Raw genomic sequence first — 17,101 nt, forward strand, 5'->3', positions numbered from 1 at the left:
AACAATTCACAATTATTCTATCTCTGACAAATGACAAAAACAGCCTCTGGCATATGTACCTGGCTTGTAAGTAGGTACCTCAGGTCTCATATTTCAGACCTTTTCTAGGTACATGCTTTGGAAAGGGGCTGTGAATTTCTTGGAATTATTACTACCTTCTGTATTTCTTTGCTTGTTAGCTACATATTTTGAAATATTTGAACTAGGTACAAATACATATTTTTTTCAAAGTAATCTCAAATCAGATATTCTAGGTGCTAGGTACATTGTATGGCTGGGAACTTTGCTTCCAATATTGGTCAAAATTGGATGAAATGTAGGTAATAATATTAAAAAAATGATATTAATAATTACTATTTGCTTACGGGCTAGAAATTTGCCTCGCAGTCGATCTGTTCATGTTTGCATGAATCAGCCCAATGATGATTCAGGCCTCGTGGCCTTGGATCCTCTGAGGATGCCATGGTTTAGGCGGTATCACTATAGTAAGTGCGTAAGATAAACTTCATTATATGTAACTAGACAACAATACCAGAAACTGATAAGCGAAACTAACCAAAAGATAAAACCGCTATCAGTAGATTATTATTGCAATATCTTTCTTTTCAAACATACCTACAGTTTGAGTCTTTTGTTTATGCATGAGGCTGATTGCAATTCGCCTACTCTTGTATAAAGAAACACATAATTCGTCAATGCTGATTTCTGCATATATTAAACTCATCGAATAGTCTGCAATAATTCATTTGTTCAGTTGAGATAGATAGATGTTACTGTGCGTAATTTAAAATTGTTAATAAATAAATAATGTCTTATTTGCGTTAAAATATCATACCTACATTTAGTCTTTGTACTGGTATTTTTTAAGGTACCGTAAAACCCCCTAACTTCGCCCGGTTTTTTAACAGAAAGTCGTTTTGCCACCAAAATATCCACCAATATGAAGTCTTATAGATCTTATGTAATGCACAATGATAGTGTTTAATTTTATTTATATTGAAGTAATACCCTTTTCATACTAAATAATACAATAAATCACTATTTTTTATATAGACGAAGTTACGGCACGATTCCATAACTTCGCCTAATGTGTTTTAGTAGGTACAATAAAAAAATATTGTCTATGGATACTCACGAAATCTATTAAAAAATAGCCTTAAGCAAATTCAGGTCTTATGCTAGAGACAATTTGACATATTTTAAAGAAATATCTACGTTGGCGAAGATAGGAATCACTTCAATGACTGTTTCATACAACCTACCAATTTACGCTAGGGCTGCCAAAACCCAAAGCATTATAGTATCATTTTTATGTGTTGATTTACATAGTAAATTTTTAATAAAGGAAATATGAGAAAAATTGTTAACTGGTGATTCAAAGTGATGAATAGTTTTTAGTCTAAAAACAATAAAAATAAAAAAAACACATTTATTTCAAGAAAATCGTTTTTTTGTGACAACCCTAAAGCCAGGGGAAGTGTAGGAACAAGTAGTTCAAAAAACATAGCCTGACATTGCATACTCAAATAATTGATGTTTTATTATAAATATCGGAAATCGCACGTTACATTTGGCAAGCAGACTATATCACTATATTATATTAAAAATATGAAGAACCTACCTCTACAAGATTCGTAGAAATCAGCAAAAGTTCAGAGGTATTCCGAAAAAATCTCTTCAAACCGGACTCGAAAAAACGGTACTAACACAAACACGGCGAAAATAATGGCGGTTTGAAAATTGTGTGGTGACAGGATGAATATTATCTTTAAAATCGCCTCAGTGACTTAAAGTGGTGCAATAGTAAAAACATGAGTTTTTAGTGTTTAATTGATTTAGGTGAAGTTAGGGACACTTGGCGAAGTTAGGGGGTTTTACGGTAGGTAAGCGTTAAATATAGTCACTCACAAAGGAGTTTACGCCACTGACACATAAATTTTTTAAAGTGTAGCTATAACATCTCAGAATGTTCTATGTACGCTATCTTTTAATTTGAATATAATTGTAACGCAATCTTTGTTCCAGGTTCCTGTACTTCAGTATCTTTACTACCTGGCCCAAATTGGAATCGCCATGTCGCCTTTGAGCAACAATTCACTCTTCTTGAACTACCATCGAAATCCTCTGCCGGAGTACCTCGCCAGAGGACTCTGTGTGTCTCTCAGTACGGATGACCCCCTTCAATTCCACTTTACCAAGGTAAGATACTCGTATAAAATAAAACATTGTTACTGGGATTACCAGTAGCGGAGGGTGGCGGAAGACTGTGGAGATCCGACATAAATAATGAACGCTAAACTTTGTTGGTATACTTATTTGTTGAACTAAGAATACAAATAGCAGATCTTGTTGGTTAGTTTTTAAAATTCGGGAGAATATATGTATTCTACCGTCATGTGTGAAAGCAGTGGTGGATTTTTAAAGAATCTCTCATTCTGCCATGATCGTATGCAGATCATGAACAAATGTTCACTATATAAATGACAATAAGTTTATTGCCCGAAACAGATATCAACATAATAATTATGTAACTCAAATATGGTAGGTTAACAAAAATCTTTTCAAAACCATTATAATAGAGTTCTATTAAATATATAGTAGTTCGATTGATAATTAACATATCTCCTTTATTTGTATTTTCAGGAACCTTTGATGGAGGAGTACAGCATTGCTGCTCAGGTGTGGAAGTTGAGCTCATGCGACATGAGTGAACTGGCGCGGAACAGTGTAATTATGAGTGGTTTCCCACACAAGGTAAATACATCAAATTATTATCGCTTTCAATTATACAATGTAAATTAACTCTCAACTTGTAATCAGGTAAAATAGTAATTTGTAACTCTGGTTTAATATCTGTAATTAAATGTCACGTGGTCTGAGTTTCTTTCATCATTGACTGAACTGTAGTCAGTTGAAATATTTATTTACGATAATGTGTGTAAAGTGGACAGGATTTAATTTCAATTATTATTATATTTGTATGAAACTACACTCATGTCTTAATTTGACTCTCTTTTCAGTCCAAGCAGTATTGGCTGGGACCGAACTACACCAAAGAGGGCGTCCCCGGAAATGACATTACACGCACCAACGTCCCCGACATCCGCGTAGCGTTCCGGCACGAGACGCTCATCAACGAACTCGCCAACATCTTCAAGGTTTCACAATATTGATTTACATTACAATAATCACCCTATTTCACAGTATTCTAAGTAAAGTGTATTATTTACCCAGCCATTATTTTTAGATTGTAAGATTTTATATGTTTTTTTTTTATTATTTAATCGAAGGTATTGGGGTATGTACATATCGATATATAAGCTATGAAGGAATGTTACACACAAACCGCGGTATTTTTAGAATTACGTTGACAGATATACCTATATTTTCTCATTATCGATGAATTGAAATTTTAACCGAAACTGAGTCTGGTATGTGGAAACCTCGAATGAAGCAGCCCCAACGTTATGAAGAATGCTCCTATCCCTACAGAGAACTATCATAAGTGGATGATTGCACCAAATTCATTAAAATGAATGTTTCTTCATGTAGCATTAAATGTCTTATTAGATACGTTTCAGATTATGAAATGTCACCATTGTTAAGATATGTGGAAAAAAATCGTTTTAAATTATGAAAAGAAGTAGCTCTCCTGAACAATTTTTAGCAATTTTCAAGTTAGTTTAGGTTTGCAGGTAGCGATATGAGTTAGAATCAAGGCCCACTACAATAATAGTCAGGCCGCGATACGAAACTGTTAATTTCGATCATAATGCTAGTTATTGCTCATAATTCGAGTGCAATATGGTAAACTGTTAAGAAAATGATGATTGTTTCATATTGAAATAAATGATAATACCTTAATTGAATTGTACGTAATATACTTCATTCTGTGAGGTTACCTGCATTGCATTCGAAAATAATGAAAAACTAACACTAACGTCGTAACTCGCAATTCAGTGTCCCGGCCTGTCTATAGTCGGCCTAGTTTTGAATACAGCACATTGACGCAATGGTTGGAGCAAATGGTTAAAAACCAATCTTTGCAAAAAAATATAAGGATTCCTTCGTCTTGGAGTGATAATGGTGTTTAATACAATATAATATTCTGTCCTACTGATGCACAATAAAAAATTATCTTAATTCATGCAACCATAATTCGAATTTTGCTGTAATTTGAATTTTAGCACTATGTAAGAAATTTTGTATGAATATCTCAAACTAAGTTCTGCTAAAAATTATGTTCTTTTCATCTCTGTTAGTTACTACAGCAACGAAATAAAATTTTATATAAGTACATATACAAACCGTGTGTTGATTAAAGTTTATTGTTTGCTTTCCTTCATAGCTTTATCTAAAAATATGTTCATACCGTTAAGTAATTAGTTCCACTTTAGTTACAATCAATTTTTTTACCTTGACAGAAACAGTTTCACTTATTTCTTTGTCAAATTAGTTAGTAGTAAATAAAATGTAAAATATGTGCCGTAATAAATGACTTTGCACTTACGTTTATTTTTATTTCCGTGGAACAGCTACTTAAGCATTTTTTTTAACATGTGTTTAATTCAGTAAAACTCGTTATGCGTTGTATCACCTAAGGCGATATGGTAAACAGCAATTTTCAACACAACTGTACGCATTAACAATATTAATTTTAATGGTAACAGTCTATATTTACATCTTCATTGGGTTATAATACAACCGCTGAAAGGATTCCAAGGCTTGGATACACACGGACAGTTGGCATATTCGCATTACCAGGAAGCAGGAGCTTGTGACACTCTTCAATTGTGCACCACACTTCTCTTTTTGACCACACAGAAGAGTCAATACATCCTCTAATTAAATATATATTATTATCAACATACGCAGTCAATCAATAATATTGATACATCCAACTATTGTTTAATGGAAATTTTCATTTCCGGAAAGTTCTGTAAATCAAAATTCTGTACTTATATTGAAATATATGTTTGATCCAATATCTCGTCGACTGTTGGATTTTTGTGTAATAAAATATCTGTAAATTAAATTTTTATTATCTATATCAAATTTGTAGAATAATTATCGACACTTATAATTCACAAAAGTGCCAAGTTACGGTGTTTTCCAAACGTTTTTTAACCACAGAACACTAATTTTATTATTGTACGTCATATTCCCTTGTTGAACTCACAAGTATGTTTTACGAGCTGGCCCAAGTTTAATTTGGTAATTGTGCCGCAGATGCCGTCATGAGCTTTTATCATTTTTGTTTTATGAAAACAGTTTATTCCATGTAGACAATTATAATAAATACCATTTTCTGTCGGCGCATAGGCTTTTCGATCCAATAATTGTTAATTTGAAATTATCATACATTTTGATGCATCACTATCACTAAGATTATATTAGGTAATATTAGGTTGGGGTAGGTTAGGTTTGGTTTGGTCTAAAAAGAAAGGTATAAAATCTCATGACGGCATCTGCAGCACATTTACCTTTAATTTCAAACGTAACCATGAGCCACAAAGCCAATTGGCACGTCATGGTAAAGCCCTAGATCAGTGATTACCAAAATGGGTTCAGAAAATAAAGGAAGTATTGGAAAATGATAGGTGCCGTTAGGGTACTTAAAAGAGCAAAGAATACAAATGGAAACCTCATATTTAAATAAAAAAGAACAAACATAAGATTTTAATGTGATTTTGTGTGTTGTTAATGGTGCCGTTTTTATCATCATTTTTGCTGACATTATAATTGATTTGATCTGATGAAATATATTATGCTCTAAAACAGGGCGAAAACTCAACCTTAGATAGACATGTCCATAATTGTAGCACTTCATGGGAATGTATATATATGTGGAGCTCCATAAATTCAATTTTGTTATTAATTTGACTGACGATAGTTTATGAAACTTACTTTCTCTTCATTGGGGCCTTAGCAATTAGTCTATGGGCCTTAGCTTTCATAGAACTATAATCAATGGTAGGTATGTATTTCATTTAGACACAACAATATGAAGATCTTTATAATCTCATTATTTTACATTTTTGTTTTGTATTAATGTTCACATATTGCGTTACTTAAATATTGTTAACATATTATCACCACTTTGACATTTTACATTATTTGTACCTATATTGTTTACATATCACAATATTTTGACATTACAGTATTTCATTTCCGTAATTATTATTTTCAGGGAGAGAAATCTGACAAAGGATAAACACAAATTACTGCCGATACACCAAACAGCTTAAATTTAATGTAAAATCTCACCAATCTTTAATAATATGGAAGAAGTCACCATTAGTAGAATGTTATGTGAAAATCATTTTATATCTTTTTTGAATTTTAAACAAAACTGTTTTTATCATGGGCTTTTTGGTTTTCTCTGTTTAATTAAAATTCTAAATTCAAAATTATTTGTAAATGTTTGCCAACATGACTAATTTATTATTGAGTATCCCTTTCATAGACAAGAATATAAAAGTAAATTGACTTATTATTAAATGATAAGTAAATCTATGTCATTATAACATTCTATTTTTGGTAACTTCTGTAGCAGCAGCTTTATATAGTTGACTAGATAAAGCACATCTGTAATTAATTAATTAATAATCTTGCATTAACATATTATGCTTTTTTTTATTTTCTGTAATTATTAATGTAATATTTATTTGAGTTTAATTAACTCTGTGCAAGTAAATAATTATTATTCATATTAATGTAAAGCTAGCTTTTCGAGTACGGCAACCATGACAGATGACAGCGATATGCATAATTGAAACAAAAAGTGTTACTGTGCTCGAATGGCTAGCTTTAGTAATATAATAACTGATTTCTTTTCTATATATGTTTTTTATTTGACAGTTAAAATTTTATTGAACACCGATTGACTGGTATTTATACCTACAATTTTAACCGTAGAGATTCTGCCAAATTGAGGAGCAAACATTCAAAACGTGATTTGTCACACAGATGTTGAGCTGAGATAATCAAGAAAAACATATTGTACTCAAAATGGTTTTTTTATTGTAAAACTGTTTAAGGAAAGAATTTTAAACCTGGTATTTTGTATAATCCGAAATTCGCGGAAGTGGTTCATTTTTTGATTTGAAATTTGGACAAAACACGATTTGCATGAAACTTGTGGGCAAAACACTATTTGAATGAAAATCAAGGCATTATATTTTTTTATTGGATAAAAGGTTCTTTGAACACTGATTCTGGTTTCCTTTCATAGATTTAAATATGGACTATCAGAATTGTCAATAAACGGCATTTTTCAAAATGTGTGACAAATCACTTTTTGAATGTTTGCTCCTCAATTATCAATCCATGATTGTTTATATTGGCTCTAGTTCAATATTTACAATCTCTGGTTTATTGTTTGCTACGATTTATTAAAATCTTGAAGAATTATTTACTGTCAAATTATATTACTGAATAATCATGATGCATAATTTGTATGAATATACTCGGAGACAAAATAAATTTTGCATTGTCGAAGGATAACATTAAGTACTTATACCTATTATTTTTTTACGTTGATCCCATTTTAATTTCAACATAAATATTTAAAACACATTATTATGTACTTTGTATAGTAAAAGTACTTATATATTTATACTTAATTTTAACTTATCAAGTTATAAATGATATTATGTAGGAATAATATAATTTTGTACTTACGTATTAGATTTTTTTAAAATTAATTTAAAGTTTTTCTATCTTTATGAATTTAGTTTATTTTAATGAAGAAACAGTATGTAATGTTTTCTTCGCTTAGTATAGTAAAGTTATGATATTATTTATAATATATTTGCCATATTAATATTTATTATTTTATTAAATATTATATTGCTGAAAATTGTGTATCTCTCTAAGGTAGTTCGCACATAGAGAATCAATGCAACACCAACTCGAAATTTGAATAAAATTATCCACACTCGATTATTTCCCGATCTCAATATATTAGCAATGTTCTATTTAAAAAACACATTTACTCTTCAGCGTTGTAGCTAAGGTTGGTAATAGATAACAGATCCTTCCAATGGCGCCAATTTTTCCATAAGCAACAAATACGCCACGGCGGTAAAAATGATCTCATTTTGATCTACACATTCAATACGGTTGCGATGATCACACACGATCATGACAGTGAGATGCATTTGACATACGTAAATGGCTGTAATCTTAGCTGTATCCGTCAAGTACATGCTTTATTGCCAGTAAAGTAAAACCTCGTTAATACGAATTCCACGGGACCGAAAATCGAAAAAAAATTCGAATTACGAATTATGAAATGTATGGGGAAAAAATAATAAAATTTTGAAAATTTTTTTTTTTTGATTTTCATTAATATTGTTTACGATCATAGATGTGCCTACCAAATTTCCGGTTTGGTGTGTGTTAGGGTCATAAAATGTCAGGATTATTTTTATTACCTTAAAATAAGTAATTTATGATGTTTCAAGACAGGTCTGTCACAATTTTCAATGACTGGCTCATGAAATAGTGTACTTTATTTTGATTTATTGAATATTTTTATATGCCAGGACTCTGAAATAATTTCGAATTACGAATTAAAGTTATGGTTTTACATGTAAATAATGTTTAAGTGATTTTTTTTTTGCGAAAATTTCTAATTACTTATCCGTGTTCTTATTAACGAGGTTTTACTGTGTAATAAATGTTTTTCCCTATAGACAATGCGTTGATAGGGTCAGATTTACTTTTATTTGAAGAGGCCTTGAGATAATCAATATTGGGGCCCTCAAAAGACTATTAACGTAATATTTATTAATTTTTATAGACTTTTTTAGTACTCTTCTTGCTTTTTTCTGCTAGATTAATGCGGAAATAACATGATCGGTATGATATTGCACGTGTTTGTAACCATAAAAGATTTGGCTGATGCGTGCAAACTAAATGATTATTGCGTGTCCTAACATCTGAATGCGTGAAAACAGAGACAGCTTCTGGTTTATTTATGCTTTAATGCTGATTCGGTAGAGACTGGAAAAAATACATGTTGTGTTTTAGAATGTGTGTTCGATCCAGTGTAAGGATCAAATGAGTTGCGCAAGTGGTTAATAACCATTTCTTGACGACAGATGCTTTCTCTACCTCAAGAGTTTCTCATGGATGATTTTTTTAACTTTCATCAGGTCCCGAACCCCACCAATTTTATGGTCTTTGGTTATAGGTGCTTTAGTCCTATGGTAAATTACACTTTGTGTGTCGAATCTCTATCAGTAGGTACATTAAGTGACATTCACTATGTTGACGTCAGCTAAATTCAATGAAAAAGTCAATAGAATTTACCGATTGTAAGTTTGGTTGGGTTTTTCCACTAAATGATTCTATTGTTGACAACTTTTAGAGATTTAGAATTTTTTGTCAGTCATGTTATTAAATAAAATAATATTTCAAATTTTTTATGGTCATAAATTGGCTTAATATCAAAAGTCTTTATATAGATATTTCTTAGTTTGTCTATGTCTGTAACGAATTGTGATTGAAAGACTTTGGGGGTCCATATTTTTTTTTATAGTATATTTCTGATATGAATAACTGCTTCGCTCTGTATGTTAAATAAAATATGTATTGAATATCGTATTGTTACATTTTTTTGTTATTTTAATACATTATTAAATTAATATCAATATGACCAATCCCCTTGATACATAAATGACTATGTAACAATGCCAAATAATACTTAGGATTTAATTTTTCATGTCTGTAGCGATAGTAATAATATATAGTTGTAAAATTAAAAATTAATGTTTTTATGTCACGAAGGCGGACGGTGCGCGGTAGTATATTATTAAAATTTTGAGTGAATTGAGTATATAAAACAGACATATAATATAACGCCTTCGTGAATTAAAATATCTATTGCATGAAATGTATCACATTCTTATTAATCACTACTCAAAATAATAAATCTTTTAATTATGATTTAAATATATATTATGTTGTCATATTAAATAAGGGTAACACTAACATTTATTTGCAGTGTTGCAATAAATTCCTTAAAATATTGTCGATATTTTCTTCAGAAATTTATAAAATGGAGAAAGTAAAAAAAAAAAATTAAAAATGAATAATAAAGTGAAAAAATAATATATAATATATTATGTAATATAATGGCATATTGTACTACACCATGTTTTTCAAATGTCAATATGTAGAGATTCCAATCATCGATTTTAATTAATTTGTAGGAATTTGAGCTTACAATTTTTATATCCGATAGCTTTTAATTATTGTGATAGTTATTAAAGAAGAAAACCTTTTTATTAGAAAGAAAGAAAAAACAATCCGTTGAGTCTCATATAAGACTGACATATTTTCATATATGCCTTAATTTGGAACCTTGTATAGTAGATACCTAGTCATGTAAATAAACAATTGGCCTTACATAATGTATTATGTTTCGTTCCCATCTTTAAATAGCATGGAATTGATCTACATGACTTCTTATCGGTAGTTACTTATTCTCTTGATCTAATGTTCTAATTCTAATAGAATTATTATGTGCACATAGCGCTCGTAGGACTTTTTCTATTAAATATATTGACATAATCGGTTAACCTTTTCAATTTAATAATCATCGTTACATTATTCGTGCAGTGTTTTGCACTGGCACGCGGTGTTACGAGCTCGAATCTCATTGAAGGGAATTTACAATTATGTCGTTTTTCAATCAATGTAATTTTCATTTATAGGACAAGTGACATATCCAAAGATAAAATGGATTCCGAATTGAACAGCCATAAACAAATACCTGTTGTTTAGGAGTTAATGATACACAAGTGTTCCACCTCATAAATGTGGATTGAGCAAATGGTTTACGGTCCAATCTCAACAATTTTTAACTACCTTCTTCTACAACTCAACTTGAGCCATAGCTTCTTACACCGTTTGCCTCCAACCTGGTCTGTCTTCTTCATTCCTTGGTCATTGACGTAGAAAATAACGCTTGCATCACTCTTCGCCTCTGCTACCGACTGGCTTTTTCTTCCTTAAGTTCCCTTCGAGGACCATTTTTGGTACACGAGTTACTGACTCGTGCTAGACATGGCATGACCAGTTTTACAAAGGTGGAGAGTTTCGAATTCGGGTACATGTAGTAAAACCTATCATTCTACCTGACAATTCACTTCTGTACCGTGTCACAATGGTTTTATGAAGATGAATCTTTGTTCCTCTATGGACACTTCTGGAATTTGTCGTGGATGAAAGAAAGCTTTTCCTCACCAGCTTACCGTGTTGATAGATTGATACAGTTCTTGGAAAGGGAAACTGTTTTTAACATGATATACCTGATAACAACTTCGGTACCTACTTTCATTTCGATGCCGGTATCTCACGACTATTGAAACTTTACTTTCCATATCCCATCACTATTTTTAATTTGTAAATATATATATGAATATTTCATACAAGTATAGGTCATATGCCATTGATTTGTGACGTTAATATATAAAATATATCTTTAGGGTAATAATTGTTTAGTCGTTTTATGTAAAAATTATGTATGTTTAAAATACTTTGTTTCAACAAATTTAATGAAATTTGTAAGACAGTCATAACTTAATTTAATTGATCATTATCGAATACAACAATGAATTTTAATATATTTGAGTTGACGTTTTAATAATATTTACTCATAGTTGACATAATATTAATTTTATAATCATGTCAATGCTGGAAAGGTTGTCTTGTGATTTTTATCGGTGAAATGATATCGCAGTGACATTAATTGGACTCTATAACTGAGGACATATTATATAAACAAGCCGTAATTTTATGAGAAATTTTCTTTTGTTATTGTTTTGTAGGTCTATAACTTTTCATTTCTTACTACTAAACGAAAACTTTGAATGTAGGTTTATTTTCACGTTTGGTATTAAAATGACTTTTTACCACTCTGGAATGTTATTTCAAACAAATGCAAAGAGATGAACTTTGTTATAAATACCAGGGCTTCGAACCGCTATTTTTCTTTGTTTTAAAGTAAAAAATATACAGTACTCTCTCAGTAATCTGCCACCCCAAAAACCAGACAAGAGTCCAATTACTGAAAGCGGCAGATTATAGTGCATACATACAAAATATGCTAAAAATTAAAACAGGTATTTATTTATTTTTTGAGAAATTTGTACTAGCAAATTACGGTTTTATTTATAATCAAAATCAAGTATTTACTAAATTATACATATTTATAAACTAAGTTTATTAACTAAATATTAAACAGTAAATCACTTGACACAACCAGTTGTTCAGTGAGGCGGATATTTTTGAATGGCTTAAGATTCCTGGCTTTCCCTATGATCAAAATCTTTAGTTTGTGTCCAGGTTGTATTGGAGCACAGCATAATTTTATTGTGAGCGGTCCTTGGGCACTTTCCTCCTTGGTACATTACTTTCTTCGCAATGAACGTACGTTTTACGCATTATACTTGTACGCGGCGGACTACGGAATTTGCGATCGAATACCGGCAAATTATAGAGCTTGATTTTGTGCTTTCAACTAGTAAAAATAACGGCAGATTATAGTAGTTATCGGATAATCGAGCGGCGGATTACTGAGTGTACTGTATATCGTTTTGGTTTTTCCGGTTTTTGGTTCAGCTCCGAATGATTAATTTTAAATGTTTTTATTTTGTATTAAAATGTATTTAATAGCATAATTTCGATTTTAGAATATTTTATGGTACATGTATGATAGCCTGGCGCCATGCTCTGGTTAAGCTGTACAGCACGGCCCTAGCCATAAATTCTTAAAATAATAAATTATGAGAATTATGTCGAGACGCGTCACGACAACTGAAGTGGGGAATAAGATCATATTAACGTGTGTTTTTGAATATGAACAGTTTTTCCGGTTCGAAGCCCTGATAATTGTATTACAATATCCCACATCCTACTCGATCGACTACAAAAGGCTTCGATTAGTAGATCGTGATTTACTGTCAGACTAAATATTAAATGTACTTTACACAGTTTTTCTTTACTAGGTTTGTTTCATTTTAATATTCTTTATAATGTGTAAGAATTTGGATCATGTTGTTTTAATATTGTATCTAATTAAAATGTGTCATTGTTTTGTAATAAACTTTAACCACTGCTGCACTCCTCATATATTTTTTTTAAAATGTTCTGTTATGTCTAATTGAATTTGTGCGTTGTATTAATCAGTACATATGTATTGATAATAATATGTTTACATGTAAAAGGTAATGTTGATAAGCCTTCAAAACTAACTATGTGCTTTATGAGAAGAGACAAAAATCATTGCAAATTAACAAGGTCATAAGTAACATTTTTTATGAAAAATTTTAAACACAAGCACATAGTCGGTTTCGCAGAGCATATCGACAATACCTACTAAACCTTACAATAACTGGATCGTGCCATACATTTATAGATCACATATAACATATCCAAATAAATCATTGATTCCTGATATGTTAGTAAAAAAAAATTAAATGGACAGCCAAATTCATATTCATGTTAATACACGAATTTATTGAGTTAAGGCTTGATTGCGCTGATAGCATAGGTTACTACTAATATTAGTATTATTATTACCATCAGCACTATAACTCAATTTGAATCTCGACTCTCAATTTCCCTGTCTGATTTGCCGCAGATTTGTTCCTTTGTAGGCTATATGCACTTTTATTTGTAGAAGTGTTTCAAGAGTTGGAACTAACTTTTATACTAATTTTATCATTTGAATATACATATATTGAGGCTCTTGACAAATACGATACAATTTCGTTATTCAAATATCTAAATAAATATTTCATATTAAAATATTGTAGGCCTCAAAGGGTTCGCTGGCTTTAGGCAATGCCTAATCAGTCTATAGAAGACGGGCCTTTCAGATGGTTTGGTGATTCCATCCTTGAGACATGGCCTGCGCAATGGAGTCACCCACTTTCACATCTGTGATGGTAAAGGGATCACTGATTGATCTATAGAAGTAAAACACCATCCAATTATGAAACATTTAAAGAATATTACTAATAAATTTAATTCATTATAGGTTAATAATGTAACACAAATAACGGCCATTGAGATAGATTTAGTAAAAAGAAAGTGCCGACTGAAATTATTTACAAGATGGAGTGTGGACCATTTAAATTAGTCGGAATTAGACATGTCACTGTTTGTCGATTAAATTACTTATGTAATTTAGTCAGTTCCCCTTGAATTACTTTGAAAAAGTTGTATTTTAGATTGTGGTTTATGACCTATTATGCAAAACACGGTTTGGTACATGTCGTGTTGTTTATGACTTTGTAAATCTGAACATTATAATGGCCCGCATCAGAGAGTCGTCCTCTTGTTTGATGTCTAAATGTCAAATGTAATGAATGTTGTCATACCCACCCTATGTGTGTACATGTTACCTAACTGCACTTAATCCATATAAATGTGTTTACATCAATGTTGCAAATAATCAATTAAAGACAATATTATAGTATTCTTCAATTTTTATTAACAAAGTAAGGGATAGCGATAGGTTAACGGGATGTTACGTGTGTTAGACTTTATTATTACGTAAGGTCGTAAAACTATTACAAAATAAAGAATAGGTTGATGATGAAGTTGGGTGGTTACTAAATAATATCATTAGCTCCTTAACGCAAAGGTCTTTATAAACTCGAATAAGTACTTAAAAATGCTTAAATGAAGTATCTGCAAAATACGGTTTTAAATAGTGATTGCCATTAAAATGTATTTAGTCTACTGCAATGTAACAAGGTTGTATGTAACATATTTTTTTAGGCTGTATCAGTGTTGACAGCGTCTTATTTTAGATTTCCATAAATATACAAACCTAAGCCTGCATTAGTATATTGTCATTTCAATTAATGTAAAACTCATTAAGTGACATTGTTGAAAGAGAGAATCTTTTACATAATCTGTATTAATTTTGCGAATTCTGTGGTTGCAGAGTAAAAGTTCTTAAGTCGCGTTTCTATGAAATTAAGATTTTAATGCCAATGTGTGTAAATAATAATTGTGCTCTTTTTTTGTGTACCATAGATTTTGTCACATGTAAGCAAAATAAATGGATATTTTAATTTGTCAATAATTACAAGATACAAAGAACTTTTTATATACAACGTTTTTAAATTTTCTGTTGAATCATGTAAACTTGACTTGACTAGCTTAAACGATCAAAAAAAATTGTATTTGATAGAAATAATACTGAAATGTCATTTTGACACGCAACGCACGTATATATTAATAATTTCCTAGCAACCAATAATAGTGGATTGGATTACGGATTTCTTCCGAAATAACTTTTCATACAAAACAGAATTAACTAAAAATGAATTTAATTCTACTTAAAGATGGCTAAAAGTATTAAAAAATGCATTGGCATCATGTTCTGGTATATTCTAAAAGTTTCAAATGTCTAGCTAGTCGGGAAGATAATTAAAAATCGATTGCAAGATTTGTACCGGACAAATAAGAATACGACCTAATAAAAACGTTGTAAAATAGCTTAAATTGAAAAAATCATTTTTAACTGAAAACATTATCAAAAACTTAATTGTACATAAATAATATTGTAAAAGATATAAAAAAAAGATACACCAATTAACTTCAAGGGTATTTTGAAAACTGTGATTTATTTCAAAACCAAATTATCTCAACTGCAACCAAACTGATAAGTACTTTTACTCCGAAACCACAGAATTCTGTCATCACCAGTATCATTTATTAATTAAGGTTATTGGTATTGGAAAAACTCAGTATGTACATATTTGTACTATATCTTCTGTAGGAAGATTACAAATATCAGATTGTTTTTACTGTTAATCAACGTAAATACGGTTAATGAACTGTGTTGAAAATGTAGCAAATTTTTTAATAATAATGTTTTTTAGGACTATCTCTACTTAAAACTCTGTTTTGGCAGATACTTCCTTCTTACACTAGATCTGTAATCTATCAGTTGACCACACTATTTCAATGAACGAAGATGACTACTTGAAATAATAGTGTAAGCGTTTTCGGAAAGCATAATGTATATCGTGGAAACTCATATCGGAATTATTTTCAGTTGCATATTATTTTTATAACCATTTTCATTGAGTTGTTTTTTTCTAGTTAAAAGGGTAGATGATACGTTTCTGCTAGCGTCATGAAGAATCAAGACACCAGCAATTTTTTTCATTCATTTATAATTTTGTATTTTTGTATTGACAAAAAATATTATTACAATGTAAATTGGCTTTATTTATGGACAAGTATACATAATAAATCACTTTAATTAATGTGTACATTTTTTGAATTATTATTATAGTTTTCAAATTTTTTAAGAACCATTATGATTTTATAAAATATAGGTACTCAAATATATCAATGAATACTTTTGTGGCCAAAAAATTGTTTATAAATTAACTTAGTTTTTATAAATTAGTTTTTTTTTTAATACCTTTGCAAAAAGATAATTATTTCAGTTGTAAAAAATTTCCAGTCCACACGTCATGATTTTTGTAAAAGATGGTCTATTTTATTGTCTTCATTACCAAGTATTATCGTTTTAAAATAATGTTATACTGTAACTTACAGACATATTCGTTAAATTTATGTAAACATTGTTTATCCATAAAATATATCAATATATTCATATTTATGAAATGAAAACGGTCTTTTATTTTTCCTTAGTATATAAACAAGTCACTACAAACCTTTTTTGTTTCGAGGAACCCATTTTGGAAAATCTCAGGGAATCTCTACCTGGCTGACTATGCTGAAATCTGATTTCTCCGGAATCTCAGCATGATGAGAAGTTGCTTGATGCATTCTTTTATCTCCTCGTTAGTCCTAAAGTCATCCGCACACCCAGTATCTGTCGCAAACATCTGTTCTCGAAGCTAAGTATACGGTGTCAAGATTCGCTACCGTAAAGCAGCACTGTCACAATGCACAATGCAAGCGTCTAATAGGTGGCATTTGGTTTTGACCGAATACAGTCGTGAGTCCCAGACACTCCGCATCGAGTTGAATGTTGCTCCAGCCAGTACCATTCGGATAGCGAGCTCTCTCTGCAAATGCCATCTCCCGTGATGTG

The 17,101-nt window shown here is 30.7% G+C and overlaps 1 protein-coding gene across 9 annotated transcripts in view; it reads left to right on the plus strand.

The window, feature by feature from the left end:
* AMPdeam (AMP deaminase) overlaps window positions 1-16,670 on the plus strand; it is a 123,569-nt gene extending 106,899 nt beyond the window's left edge. For 6 of the 9 annotated variants that reach the window (XM_085948457.1, XM_085948460.1, XM_085948459.1 and 3 more), the window contains 5 exons: window positions 2,026-2,199; window positions 2,644-2,754; window positions 3,021-3,158; window positions 6,191-6,255; window positions 16,135-16,670. In XM_085948457.1, coding sequence (XP_085804583.1) covers window positions 2,026-2,199; window positions 2,644-2,754; window positions 3,021-3,158; window positions 6,191-6,214 — 447 coding nt within the window. In that variant the 3' untranslated portion in view covers window positions 6,215-6,255; window positions 16,135-16,670. Of the gene's footprint in view, window positions 1-2,025; window positions 2,200-2,643; window positions 2,755-3,020; window positions 4,510-6,190; window positions 6,256-16,134 lie in introns of those variants that run through there. The other 3 variants (XM_085948458.1, XM_085948463.1, XM_085948456.1) reach the window with 1 other exon arrangement.
* Window positions 16,671-17,101: the final 431 nt, after the last annotated feature.

Source organism: Rhyacophila brunnea, unplaced genomic scaffold, assembly GCF_057557595.1.
Source record: "Rhyacophila brunnea isolate RB1 unplaced genomic scaffold, BYU_Rbru_1.0 scaffold_20, whole genome shotgun sequence".
NCBI lineage: Eukaryota > Metazoa > Arthropoda > Insecta > Trichoptera > Rhyacophilidae > Rhyacophila > Rhyacophila brunnea.